Source organism: Protopterus annectens, chromosome 13.part0 (assembly GCF_019279795.1).
Source record: "Protopterus annectens isolate FY-2018-M chromosome 13.part0, PAN1.0, whole genome shotgun sequence".
NCBI lineage: Eukaryota > Metazoa > Chordata > Ceratodontiformes > Protopteridae > Protopterus > Protopterus annectens.
The window spans coordinates 766018645-766032944 of NC_056747.1; the positions used below are offsets into that span (position 1 = coordinate 766018645).

General features: G+C 41.3%; 1 protein-coding gene across 4 annotated transcripts in view; it reads left to right on the forward strand.

The window, feature by feature from the left end:
• Positions 1–14300, forward strand: part of EFCAB5 (EF-hand calcium binding domain 5) — a 1692224-nt gene that overhangs the window by 1159066 nt on the left and 518858 nt on the right. For all 4 annotated transcript variants that reach the window (XM_044054470.1, XM_044054473.1, XM_044054471.1 and 1 more), the window contains one exon: positions 14041–14197. In XM_044054470.1, coding sequence (XP_043910405.1) covers positions 14041–14197 — 157 coding nt within the window. The remainder of the gene's footprint in view (positions 1–14040; positions 14198–14300) is intronic.

Sequence of the window (14300 nt, forward strand, 5' to 3'; positions counted from 1 at the left end):
ACCTGGTCTTACCCTTTCTGCAGGTTGGCTGTGATGGCTTGGTAGGTAGCTGTTCAGCATTGTTTAACCCTTCAAGCATCTTGCATTCTGTCAGAGCAAAATGTAGTGGCAAACAAGCTGAGACTTTCACAAATGGAAACTGAATGAAGAGGTCTTCCAGGAATTGATCCAGTTGTGGGGAACACCTTAAGTAGGTCTTTTCAAAACAGACAACTAAACAAATTAGGTTCTATGACCCCTTGCAGGCAGACATGGAAAACAGACACATTCTCATTCCTGTGGTTAAGGAAGTTCCATTATGCATTTCCACCCCTTCCACTGATTTCCAGGGTAATTCTGAAGATTCAGAAGGACTCTAAAAAATATTGATATTTTGGTGTTTATTTGTAGAGAGGTCCACAGTTTGGCAATGCACATAGAATATATATACATTCACCATTATGGTTTTATGATTTTTGAGCAAAAATTAAATGTTGCTTTGTTGTTTGCAATTCTCTGTATAACAAGTATCAGTTTTAATAACTGACTGGCAGCAGAGCATCTGTCTAGACTGCAGAGGATGTTGAGCGAAGACGATGTGAGTGTAGACTAACAGATTAGGTGGCTACAGCCTGTTAAGGGACTAAAGTGCAAGACAGTGACACGATTAATGTGGTTACTTGCAAACTTTTCAGTCTTGTTATACAATTGCTCCAGTTTGGCTAGGTCAGACTACTGTAGGTTGGTCAAAACTGGTGATGCATACAAGAGACTAGGAAGTAGATAGGTTTAAGCTATAGTCTTACGTGCATGGTCTGATAGAAAAGGGTCTAACTTTATAAAGATTTCTTAATTTGTTTTTTTTTTTTTTTTTTGAAAACATTGGATATACTCATTGAATCTCAGTCTGTGGTCAGTTATCATACCCAATAGTGTTAACGTTTTGTACTAATTCAAATGTAGTATCATCAACTGATAACATTTTTAAGTCACAGTAGTTTGATTGGTGGAATGGAGGTGAAAATACCATTAACTTTTTTTTTTTTTTTTTTTTTTTTTTTTTTTTATATATATATAGGAGTAGTTTAGATTGCAGAAGCCATTTTTCAGTTCTTGTAAATGCTGTAGGTCATCTTGGAGCTGTATGACTAAAGAGGCTCCACATATTAGTGTTGAATTGTCTGCGTATTGGATTATATTTGCTGGGAGAGAGGCTTTATGCATTTTATTTTTAAATATATTGAGTATCAGTCTGAATATTAAACCTTGTAGAAAAACTAATGTTTCCTGAGGAGTTGACACCTCATGTGCCCAGCATACACACTGTGTTCAGTGGCTAAGGTAACTTTTAAACCAGTTCTCTGTATTGTGTACAAGACTTAGTTCCTTGAGCCTATATAATAATATGGGATCTGAAACTAGCTCATGCTTTGGCTATGTCTAGAACTAGGAATGCAACAATTTCACCTTTCATTAATTTAGTTTATGAAAGTTAGTAATTCTGTTTCTGTGTTGTGGCCTTGCCTGAATACATGCTGTGTTGTAGAAAATAATTTGTTCTATGCTAGGTAGCTGATTAACTGTAGGTAAACACATTTTTTTTTAAGTTTTTTAGACAGGGAGGGGATAAGATGGCTACAGGTCTGTCATTTGCCAGCTCTAAAGAGGTTTGTTTGTGTAAGAGAATAACATAGGATTGTTTCCAGAGTTTTGGGACTATAGCTTCTTGGAGAGACTGATTTATAAATATAGATATGCAATGGATGGATGTTTCTGCAATTATTTTTCAAGATATTCTACTGGAAGGCTGCCACTTGCAAGAGGCTATGTACCCATAGAGTGGTGCACAGCAATGGTTATTCCGCTCCACAAAGGTGGAGCCACAAGAGACCCCGGGAACTATCGCCCTATAAGCCTGACTAGCTTGGTCTGCAAGGCTATGGAGTGCATCATCATAGAACTCATTAATAGAGACATTGGGAACCTCCAAACACTGGACCCTACCCAGTTCGGCTTTGTTAAGGGCAGATCATGCCTCCTAAACCTGGTGGACTTCTTTGAGACAGTTACCAAGGCTATAGACGAGGAAAAGGTGGTACACACAACCTACCTAGACCTCGCAAAGGCCTTCGACACCATTCCCCATTCTGGTATTATAGACAAGCTCACCAGCCTGAACATAAACCCCTACATCACAAGATGGGTTGCCAACTGGCTCACGAACAGAACCCACATGATGAGAGCTGCGGGAGCTAGGTCCGACTCTAAACCGGTTGCAAGTGGCGTCCCCCAGGGCTCAGTCCTAGAACCCCTCCTGTTCAGCATATACTTCAGAGGTACAGGCAAGCACAGGAGGACTATGGCTAACCAAGTTTGCAGACGACTGCAAACTAGGGGCTATAATTGACTCTCCGGCTGACACAGACATCCTCCAAAAGGGTCTCACTGAGACGGATACTTGGTGTCAAAATCATGGCCTCAAGCTAAATCCCAAAAAGTGCATAGTCATCCCCTTTGGAAAAAGCAAAGTACCCACAAACTACCACATAGGTGGTAGTCCCCTAAATACGGAAGACGTAATAAGAGATCTGGGGACCCAAGTAGATAGTAAGGTAGTAGTCCCCTAAATACGGAAGACATAATAAGGGATCTGGGGACCCAAGTAGATAGTAATCTCTCCTTTAATATTCACATTACCAAAGTGGTTAGAAAATCCTTCTGTGTGGCACACCTAATCACAAAAGGGTTCGCATCCAGATCAGAAGAGGTCATTGTCTGTGTACTCATCACTCATCAGACCCATCATAGAGTACAACACCCCATTTGGGATGTACCTTACAAGACACCTGCAGCAGCTGGAAAGACCACAGAAGTACCTCACCAAGAGGATCACTGGCCTCAAACAGATGGCCTATGCAGCTCGACTGAAGAAACTCCAGCTGTATTCGGTTGCATACCACCTACTCAGAGGTGATCTCTGCCTGACATGTAAGGCCATGTCCAACCCAGAATTGATGGACATGCTCCACCTAACGAAAACCATATCCCCTTGAGCCACATGCTCTAGGGATCTAAACCTCACCACAACAATAAATAGGACGTGCTGGAGGGATAGATTTTTGTCCCAGAGACTTCCCATGGTTTGGAACAAGATTCCAATCTACATTAGGCAGAGCTCCTCGCTAACACTCTTCAAGAGAAAGAAAGTTTATCCCGGGGATCACTTCAGTGGCTCTGCTGGGCAGAGGCACAAGGAACTAATCTAAGGGGGTGACGAAAGCCAACACATTCTGGCTAGGCTTATAAATGCCTTCAGGCAGATAGCCTAGTACCTACCTATGAACCTATAAAGTTTTTGATTAATTTTTTTTTATCATGCTGGTAGGAGCTGTGATAAGTGACACAGTAGTAGAAACAGCATCTGTATCACTTACATATGTTTTAGGATGTATGCAGTTTATACAGGAAGTAAGCAGCATTTATGTAGAATGAATTACATCTGCATGCTGTGTTAGTTTGTTTCTCCTGTGAAAGGGCAGGGTTGTGACTTTTTACCAGGCTGAATAAGTTTATTGATTGTTGACCATGATTTTCTTGTTGAGTAGTATAGCAGTTTTTTTTAGCCTTTAGAATGGTATTTTTAGTTAGGTTTTGCAAGTGCTGTTATTTTTGCAGATTGCTCTTTTATCTTATTATTTTTGCCATACTTTACATCTGATGTGCATCATCTTTTTTGTATTTCGTCTAATACATGAAGGTCTCTCCAAACACCATTATATTGGGCGACTTCAACTACCCAAACATAGACTGGGAGCATTACTCTAGCTCCAACACCCTAGCCCAAAGGTTCCTAGAATTTATAAACTCAAATGCTATGGAACAACTTGTTACCACTCCCACAAGAGGGGAAAACATACTGGACCTGATCATCACCAACATGGGGACTCTATGCTCCAGACCAGAAGTGTATCCCTCACTGGTAAGATCAGACCATAAACTAATCTCACTGGATATTCACATCCCGACCCCACCCCCTGCCCAGAAAACCACAGTGAAAAACTTCTCTAAAGCAAATTTCACACTCCTCAAAACCGAGGTGGAATCCTTCAAAGCCCCCGGGCCTGTGGAAAATACGGCCCAGACCGCAGAATCCTTTATAAACGCATTCTATGAACACCTTCAGGAATGCATGGATCATGCGATCCCAAATAAAACCAAGACCCAATCCTCCAAAGGCAGACGTCCTGTCTGGTGGACCCCAGCCATAAACAAACTATACAATAGAAGGAGGAAGCAACTAAATGATAGAGCAAAATCCCAAAAAGGGAAGGCATCACTGATCAGTATTAGCAAAAAACTACGGGCACTCATAAAATTGTCTAAGGCCAGCTTCGAGAGAAAAATTGCACAGGACACTAAGGATAATCACAAGGCTTTCTTTAGTTATGTTAGGAACCTGGGTGGTAATTCCCAGATTTGCTCAGAATTAGTCCAAAATGACAAAAAATACACTGAACCCACAGACATTGCCAACATCCTAGCTGACAGGTTCAGCGCAAACTTCTCCCACCAAAAGAGCAAATATCTATCCCAGCAGAGTGCTGCCCCCCTGACATCTCAGATGCTCAGGTAAGAGCCGCCCTCTCCAAAGCAAAAAAACACAGCATCAATGGGACTAGACGGTGTCCCGGGCTGCGTCCTACATGAACTCCAAGAAGAGCTAAACCCAAACATAAAACTACTGTTCAATCTCAGCCTTACTACAGGATATGTGCCCAAAGAGTGGCGTACAGCAACAGTGGTCCCTCTCTATAAAGATGGTGCCTCAACGGATCCTGGAAACTATCGCCCCATAAGCCTGACTAGCTTGGTCTGCAAAGCTATGGAAAGGATCATCATGGACCTCATAAATAAAGATATTGGGGACCTACAGACACTGGATCCTACCCAGTTTGGCTTTAAGGGCAGATCCTGCCTCTTAAACCTGGTCGATTTCTTTGAAACAGTCACCAAGGCCATTGACGAGGGGAAGGTGGTCCACACAGCCTACCTGGACCTCGCAAAAGCCTTCGATACAATACCCCACTTGGGCATTATAGATAAGCTCACCAGCTTAAATATAAACCCCTATGTCACTAGATGGATTGTAAACTGGCTCAAGGACAGAACCCACATGGTTAGAATTGCTGGAGCCATGTCAGACACCAAACCAGTTACTAGTGGTGTCCCCCAAGGCTCAGTCCTGGGACCTCTCTTGTTCGGTATATATTTCTCGGAGGTACAGGCCAACACGGAAGGACTGTGGCTGACCAAGTTCGCAGATGACTGCAAACTGGGCGCCATAATCGACTCTCCAGCCGACACAAGCATCCTCCAAAAGGGCCTCATAGAAACAGACAACTGGTGCGAGAGCCATGGCCTCAAGCTAAATGCCAAAAAGTGTATAGTCATCTCCTTTGGCAAAAACAAAGTGCCCACAAATTACCACATAGGTGGTAATCCATTAAGTACAGAAGAAGTAATTAGGGACCTGGGGACCCAAGTTGATAGCAATCTCTCATTTGACAACCACGTGGCCAACGTGGTTAGAAAAACATTTTATATAGCCCACCTAATCATGAAGGGATTCACATCTAGATCAGGGGAAGTCATCGTGCCTCTTTACTCATCCCTCATCAGGCCCATAATTGAGTACAATGCCCCTTTTGGGATGTACCTTACCAGACACCTGCAGAAACTGGAAAGACCCCAAAAGTACCTCACCAAGAGGATCAAAGGGCTCAAACAGATGCCATATGCTGCCCGGTTAAAGAAACTCCAGCTCTACTCAGTGGCATACCGCCTGTTCAGAGGTGATCTGTGCCTGACGTATAAAGCCATGTCCAACCCGGAATTAATGGACATGCTGCACCTCAGAAAATCCAAATCCCATCGAGCTACGCTCGAGAGACTTGAACCTCAGCACTGAAATAAATAGGACATGCTGGAGGGACAGATTCATAACCCAGAGGCTCCCTTCACTCTGGAATAAAATCCCAGTCCAGGTTAGGCAGAGTCCCTCATTGACTCTCTTCAAGAGGAATCTTGATGAGTGGATGGGAGATCGTAGGTTTACCCCGGGTATCACTTCTGTGTCACTGTTAGACAGAGGCACAGTATACTAACCTTGAAAAAGGGCATAGCAAAATAAATTTAAAATGGGTGGCGAAAGCCAAACACATTCTGGCTAGGCTTATAAATGCCCTAGGGCAGATAGCCTAGTATGAACCTATGAACCATGATGCAGGTTTTGGTTTGAATCATTTTCTGTTCAACAAAGGAAAGCAGCTTAAACATAATTACATCCCATAAACCAGAGGCATAGCTGGTTCCACCAGTGGTCTGTGCAGGTCCCACAAGCTAGCACCCCACCCCCTCAGCTCATCAAGTAAAAAGCAAAAAAAAAGAAATAATAAGACTTCTGCAAAACTGCAAGATGCGATTAGGCACAGAATTTACAATCCATTTTCTCCCCTCCCACGCTCTTCAAAAAAAAAAAAAATCCTCTTCTGCTACTGGCACACCAACCATTGGCCAAATACATAACCCCTCCCTCCTATCCCATCTCAACACACCTACCAAGTGGGCAGATACATGCTCCCTCCCTCCTGCCGCAGCTCTTTAGTGGAAGAGAAAAAAAAGTCTAAGATCAGGTTCCTGGATTTTCTGAAATGCAGGAGCCAATCAGGTCCTGTTTCTGTGCCTTGTTCCCAACCCTCCTTCCTAACTTAGTTAACATAAATAAATAAATAAAATAAAATAATTTTCTTTGAAACTGTAGCAATTTGCTTGTAATAGGCAGTCACAGCACTTTATACCCTGCACGGAGTGCTAAGTGTTCAGGTTTTAGTTTAAAAAAAAAAAAAAAAGAATTTTCTTTTTACTTTTAAACAGTAGCAAATTGCTAGAGACAGTTTGGGGAATACACACAGGGAGTGCAAGCATTCTGGTTTTCCTACTGAAAAAAAAAATCGTGTTTTTTTTTTTTTTTTTTACACTTTTAAACTGCTTGGTACAATGTAGCAAGCGGCTGTTACACTACATAGGTTCATAGGTAGGTACTAGGCTATCTGCCCAAGGGCATTTATAAGCCTAGCCAGAGTGTGTCAGCTTTCACTGCCCCATTGATTAATTAACTGAGCCTCTGTTAAGAAGAGCCAATGAAGTGATCCCAGGGGTGTATTTTCTGTTACCCATCCACTTGTCAAGGTTTCTCTTGAACAGTGTTAGTGAGGGGCTCTGCCTAATGTAGTTAGGAATTTTGTTCCAAAGCATGGGGAGTCTCTGTGACAGGAATCTATTCCTCCAGCATGTTTTATTTATTGTTGTGGCGAGGTTTAGCTCTCTAGAGCGAGTGGCTCGCAGTAACTTGGATTTCTTTAGGTGGAGCATGTCCATAATTTCTGAGTTGGACATGGCTTTGTAAGTCAAGCAGAGATCACCTTTGAATAAGCGATATGCCACTGAGTTCAGCTGGAATTTTTCCAGTCTTGGTGCATAGGACATATGTTTGAGGCCAGTAATCCTCTTGGTGAGGTACTTTTGTGGTCTTTCCAGCTGTTGGAAGTGTCTTGTGAGGTACATCCCAAATGGGGCATTGTTCTCTATGATGGGTCTGATGAGTGACGAGTAGAGGGGCACTATAACCTCTTTATTTCTAGATGTGAACCCTTTAGTAATTAGATGGGCTACATAGAAGGATTTCCTAACTACTTTGGCAATATGATTGTCAAAGGAGAGATTACTATCTACCTGGGTCCCCAGATCTCTTATTACCTCTTCTGTATTAAGGAGGCTGCCACCTATGTGGTAATTCATGGGTGTTGTGTTTTTCCCAAATGGGATGACTATGCATTTTTTGGCATTTAGCTTGAGACCATGACTTTGACACCAGGTGTCCGTCTCAGTAAGGCCCTTTTGGAGAATGTCCGTGTCAGCCAGAGAGTCAATTATGGCTCCCTGTTTGCAGTCATTGGTGAACATGGTTAGCCATAGTCCTCCTGTGTTTGCCTGTACTTCTGAGAAGTATATGCCGATTAGCAGGGGTCCCAGGACCGAGCCTTGTGGGACACCACTTGTGACTGGTTTAGAGTTGGACCTGGAGCCCACTATTCTTACCGTGTGAGTTCTGTCTGTAAGCCAGTTGGCAACCCATCTTGTGATGTAGGGGTTTATGTTCAGGCTGTTGAGTTTTTCTATAATTCACGAGTGGGGAATGGTGTCAAAAGCCTTGGCGAGGTCAAGAGAGGCTGTGTGAACTACCTTCCCCTCATCTATGGCCTTGGTGACTGTCTCGAAGAAGTCAACCTGGTTTAGTAGGCATGATCTGCCCTTAACAAAGCCAAACTGGGCCGGGTCATGTGTTTGGTGGTTCCCAATGTCTTTAATGAGTACCATGATGATGCGCTCCATAGCCTTGCAGACCAGGCTAGTCAGGTTTATGGGGCGATAGTTACCAGGGTCAGTTGCGGCCTCTCCTTTGTGGAGCAGAATAACCATTGCTGTGCGCCATTCTTTGGGAACATAGCCTGTGGAGAGACTGAGGTTGAACAGTGTGTTTAGGTGGGGGGTTAGTTCGTTCTGTAGTTCATGCAAGACGCAGCCTGGGACACCATCTGGCCCCATTGACACTGTGCTTTTGGCTTTTGAAAGGGCTGTTTTCACTTGTGCGTCTGTGATTTCCGGGACACTACACTTTTCTGGTATTGTTGTGGGCCCTTTTGGGGGTGAAGTTTGCACAGAATCTATCTGCCAGGATGTTGGCAGTATCAGTGGGATCAGTATATTTTGTGCTATTTTGCACTAGCTCAGAGCATATCTGCGAGTTGCCACTTAGATTCTTGACATAGCTAAAGAAGGTTTTGTGGTCATCTTTCGAATCCTTGGCTATTTTTCTTTCGAAGTTAGCCTTAGATGATTTCATGAGGGACCTCAGTTTCTTACTGATACTGATCAGGGTTGTCTTTCCTTCTTGGGATTTGCTTTTTTTCTGAACTAGTTTCCTCCTTCTATTGTATAGCCTGTTTATGGCAGGGGTCCACCAGACTGGTTTCCTTCTCTTAGGGGAGTGAGTCTTGGTTTTGCTAGGGATGGCACAATCCATGCATCCTTGTAGGTGCTCATAGAGTGCATTTGTAAAGGTTCCTGCATCTTGGACACTATTATCCTTTAGCGTGGGGGCTGTGAAACTTACCACCTGTGTCTTAAGGTGAAGTTTGCTATAGAAAAGTTTTTCACACTGGTTTCCTTGGTTGGAGGTGGTGGTGTGGTGTCGACATTCAGAGTGATTAGTTTATGGTCTGATCTAACCAGTGACGGGTTGACCTCCGGTGTGGAACACCTCTCGCCCATGTTGGTGATGACCAGGTCCAATATGTTTTCACCTCTGTTAGGGGAGTTTACCAGCTGATCCAGGGCATTTGAGTTGATAAATTCCAGGAAGCGCTGGACCTGGGAGTTTGTACTTGAGTAGTTTTTCCAGTTAATGGTAGAGTAATTGAAATCGCCCAATATCAGGGTGTTCGGTAGGACCTTCATGTTTTCCAGTGTCTCCAGAAAGGTGGAGTGGTGGTCCTGGGTCATGGAGGGTGATCTTTACCAGGCCACAATTTGCATTGCAGATTTGCCTGATGTTAGTTGCACATGGATGATCTCGGAGGTATCATGCTGCGCCACTAACCTGGAGGTGTAGGTATCCATGATGAATATGGATACACCCCCTCCTTTTGTGTTTCGGTCCCTTTTCTGTGGCCGAAATGTGTGGTATGAGTTGTATACAACTAATACAAAACAAACTATTTAAAACAAAAAAACAACCAAAACGGTAGTCAGAACTAGTACTCCGGTTTTATTTAGAAGACAGTAAAAATCCTTAAAGTGCTTTTCATCTGTTTACACACAGACTTCTTCAGAAGTTCTTCTTACAGTAATATGGTCACTTAGTAATTCAATGCCTGTTGTGACCATATTACTGGCGACAGGAGAGGAAGAACGCCTTAGTGTGAGTGGTAGACTAACACCCAAGAGTTCTTCCTCCAAGGTTAATATGGTCACAACAGGCATTGAATTACTAAGCTTTTCAGCAACCTTTTTGCTTTATCCAAGGTCACCACTAATAAAGATTCCTTTCCTGGGGTCAGCAATGTGGACTTGACAGGCACTGAACTATTATGTAATTCCAATTGTTTAACAAATAATGCCTCTCCGACTGCAGTTTTTCAGCAATCCTTTGTTTTACCCAAGGTCACCACCAATAAGGATGGTGATTTTAAGGTGTATAATTTTTAGAACAGTGAAATCTCAGGTGGCTTGGTTGAGCTCTTGGCAAAAGGGCAAACGTACGTCCCACGTCAACGTATGGATATCGCTAAATCCATTATGGAGCTTAAAATGTACACGAGGAAGCTGAATTTTCAATTACATTTTATAAATCCAGGAGGTATAACCTGTGATAATATGTATAGAATTACAAGTACATTTAACCCTCCATTACACCCTTTACTTCAAACATTTGAACAACTGTTCGAGCTAGACTTTAGGCATGTCATTAAATTTAAAAATAAATCTCCCAGTATTGAGGTAGATCATACTAGTGAATTGGCATTAGTGAAGTACATACAAACACAGGATATACAAGTTTGTAAACCCGATAAAGGAGGAGGTCTGGTCATTTTTGACCAGGCTGACATCAATCGTATGAACCTTTTATTCAGTAATGACACTTACCAGCAGCGTTCCAGATAAGAAACGAATAGGGCATGCAACTTGATTAAAAGTTGTTTGAATGATTTATTTATAGAGGGTCGAATTGACCAAGTACAACTCGATTATATGACCACTCTGTTTCCAAGGTACCCCTCCTTGTTTGGAATTCCTAAAATACATAAAGATTTAAATAACCCACCAATGAGACCATTAGTTGATAGTAGAGGTTCTCCTACATATGCATGTTCGAAGGTCATTGACACTATGTTACAAAAGTTCGTCACGCTAGAAAAGCAAATATGTAAAGACTCTTGGTCGTTCTTGTCTAGTATCAACTATGTAGAATTTAGTTGTGACTTGAACTTCTTGACAATTGATGTCAAGGATTTATATACATGCATTCCTCATGATGTCAGTATAGAGTGGGTAGCAGCAGTAATGCGCAAACATGGAGCACCAAACAGGGACATAACCTTGATCATGGAACTGTTAGAACTCACTTTGTCCAACAATTATTTTTTGTTTGACAACAATTTTTTCTTACAGAAGGTGTGATTAGCAATGGGTTCCCCTTGTGGTGCCAGTGTGGCCAATCTTGTAATGGCCCACTGGGAAACTAACTTTATATTCAATGATGTGAGTGTAATGGAGAGTATATAATATTACACTAGGTTTTTAGATGATATATTTATTTTATTCAAAGGGGATGAAGTAAGTGCTACAGAACTGGTCCGAAAGTTTAACTCTTCAACAAACTTCTTACAATTTACACATTGTTTCAATACAGAAGCCATTTCTTATTTGGATATTTTGTTAGTTAAAAATAAAGGCTTAAGATCTTATAATATTTCGGAAATCAACTTACTCCAATTCTTTTTTGCATTTTTCAAGATGCCACCCCATCTATCAGAAAAGATCCGTGTTCAAGGGCCAGTTGGTGAGAGCTTCGCGCATTTCCACTTTGAACACTGACTTTTGTGAGGAATGTGGATTTTTGAAGAGTATGTTTATACATCGAGGTTACCCTGTAAATTTACTAGAGTCCCTGATTGATGAGGCTACTAGTAAAAGGGAGAGATCTCTGTTCAAACTTATTTTATCTGTCAAAATATTAGTGTGACACTTTCGGACATAGAATTAACGGGTTCACTTACAGAACAACTAACCCAGAAAGAACAGCATTTTAAATGCAGTTTCATAACCACTTTTAATGTCCAAAGTAAACATATAGTGAGTACACTATTTAAAAATTGGGACTTATTTAGATTCAACCATGAACTGTGTGAACGCTTTGGTGCCATATCATCAATAGTATTCAAGAGAGGAAATAACTTAAAGGCTCTCTTAGAAAGACGTCAAAGGAAGGTACCTAGTATTACTAGCACTTTCAAATGTGAAAGTTGCAATTATTGCAAATTCATTGACGTCACGAATACTTTTGAAATTGATGGACACAAATATAGGGTGAAATCTAAATTCAACTGTAACACTAAGTTTATAGTTTATTTAGCCAAATGTACAGTGTGTTCAGCATTCTACGTGGGCAAAATGGAACGTAGGTTCCGTGAGAGAATTTATGAACATGTTTATGCTATCATTCATAATAAAACAGATAATGCTTTAGCTAAACATGTTCATTTAAATGTTCGACATCAGTTCAAATTTATGGTCATCGACCAGTTTGTTATGGACACTAGGGGGAGCCCAGCAGCATTTAAACTTGAGGAACTGGAATTAACTTGGCAGTTAGAATTAAATGCCTTCAGTTTTCCGGGATTGAATGAATCATGCTCAATTATGAGTTTACTAAAGCTTAAAAGCTTACAAAGATAGTCATTAATTAGTAATCTAGCATGCAAAAAAGTATTCAATCTATCTCATTTCATGTTTATTGTTTTGTAAAGGGTATTGAATTTTATATTTTAAATTTATGGTAACTTTTTGGAGTCCCAAGTGTAACATATTTTTTGTGTATGATTTTTTTCTGTATGATTTTATGTAAGTACAACATATTTTTAATAATGATCGAGGTTCAAGTGCAGGTATATGTTGTTTAATTAATTGACTTTGTTAGATTTTTAGTGCACTTTTACAGCTGTTGGCTATTTAAGTAAATTTTTGAGCCAGTATTATTACACCTTCTGAAGAAGTCTGTGTGTAAACAGACGAAAAGCGCTTTAAGGATTTTTACTGTCTTCTAAATAAAACCGGAGTACTAGTTCTGACTACCGTTTTGGTTGTTTTTTTGGTATGAGTTGTAGCTCGGTAGTGCTGGGGTTCTCTGTGGAGTCAAGATTATATCTCCCTAGATGGGACTTGAACCCACAATCCCTGCCTTAGAAGGCCAATGCCGTACAGTGCCCAGGTTAATCACAAATGCAATACCAGGATCAAGCCCTCCAACACGTTGCACCCAGGATAGATGCCCTCCTTCGCCCCTCCATAGCTACACTACTGACAGAAATTATAAGTCAGAAGTCAGTGTGTGAAAATATTAAGAAATGTTGGCAGGATTCTGGAATTTATATGGAGAGGCACTGCCAATGAAAAAAGGGACAGACAGTGTATGAGGGTACTTGGCATAATGACACATATTCATAAAGATGTTACTTGTATAGTAAATTACAACATCTATGTTTATACAGCCCATCAAGCATGACAGTCGTGGCAGGTGTGGTGTCTGTTAGCAGTCCCCCCTCCCTTACATAGGCCAGTGTGAGTCTTAAACTGGTATATGACCTGGTGAACAATGGCATGAGCTTACCCACAAGCTATCTCTCTCTCTCTCTCTCTCTTCCCGTCAGAACTTCAAGTGAACAGCAAAAAGGGCTTCTGTAAAACTGCAGGATGCCATTAGGCAGCCGACAGAGTACATAAATGCCTATAGAGGGAGTCACTCCATTCAGCCTGGGTTTTGTAAAGGGTATTCACCGCTCACACTTTATTTAAGAACTCTCCCCTGTGTGATCTCCCCAGACTTTACAGTTCCAGGATACCACAACATTTTACTAGCTTAACAGACAGAGTTCAAAGCTCTGGATAAATGTGAGAAGAAGGTTTAATCAACTTTATTAATACTTTCTCTCTTTTATTTTTTTTTTTGTATTTAGTTTACATGTATTATGATTTTTGTTGAAAGGGCAGAAATTCCTGCAGAGTTCTTAGCCTGGATGAAATGTAAATGAATAACATACTTCTGTCTCTTTAAGACAGAAATACCAAACAGTAATGGTGTGAGCAATCTGCAAAAATACTTCTGGTGTCTGATTAGGGAAAAATGCATCTCTTGTAACTAAATAATTTGTTTTATCTTCAAAGGTACGCCTCAGGGCTCTGGAAATTGAACACAGAATGTTATTGGATGCCCTTTTTGAGAAGTGGGACAATGAAGGTTCTGGATTTCTGGATCTAAATGAAGTAGAGGACGTACTTTTCAAGTACAAAGATGGAATGGAAAAGGCAGCCATGAAGAAAGGTGAAATCTGTAGTGTACATTTTTTTCTTGGTTTTGTAAGACTATCCTTCTTTGGGTAAGACTCTGGTAACATTGACTGTAACAAATGGACTCCTACTGGCTG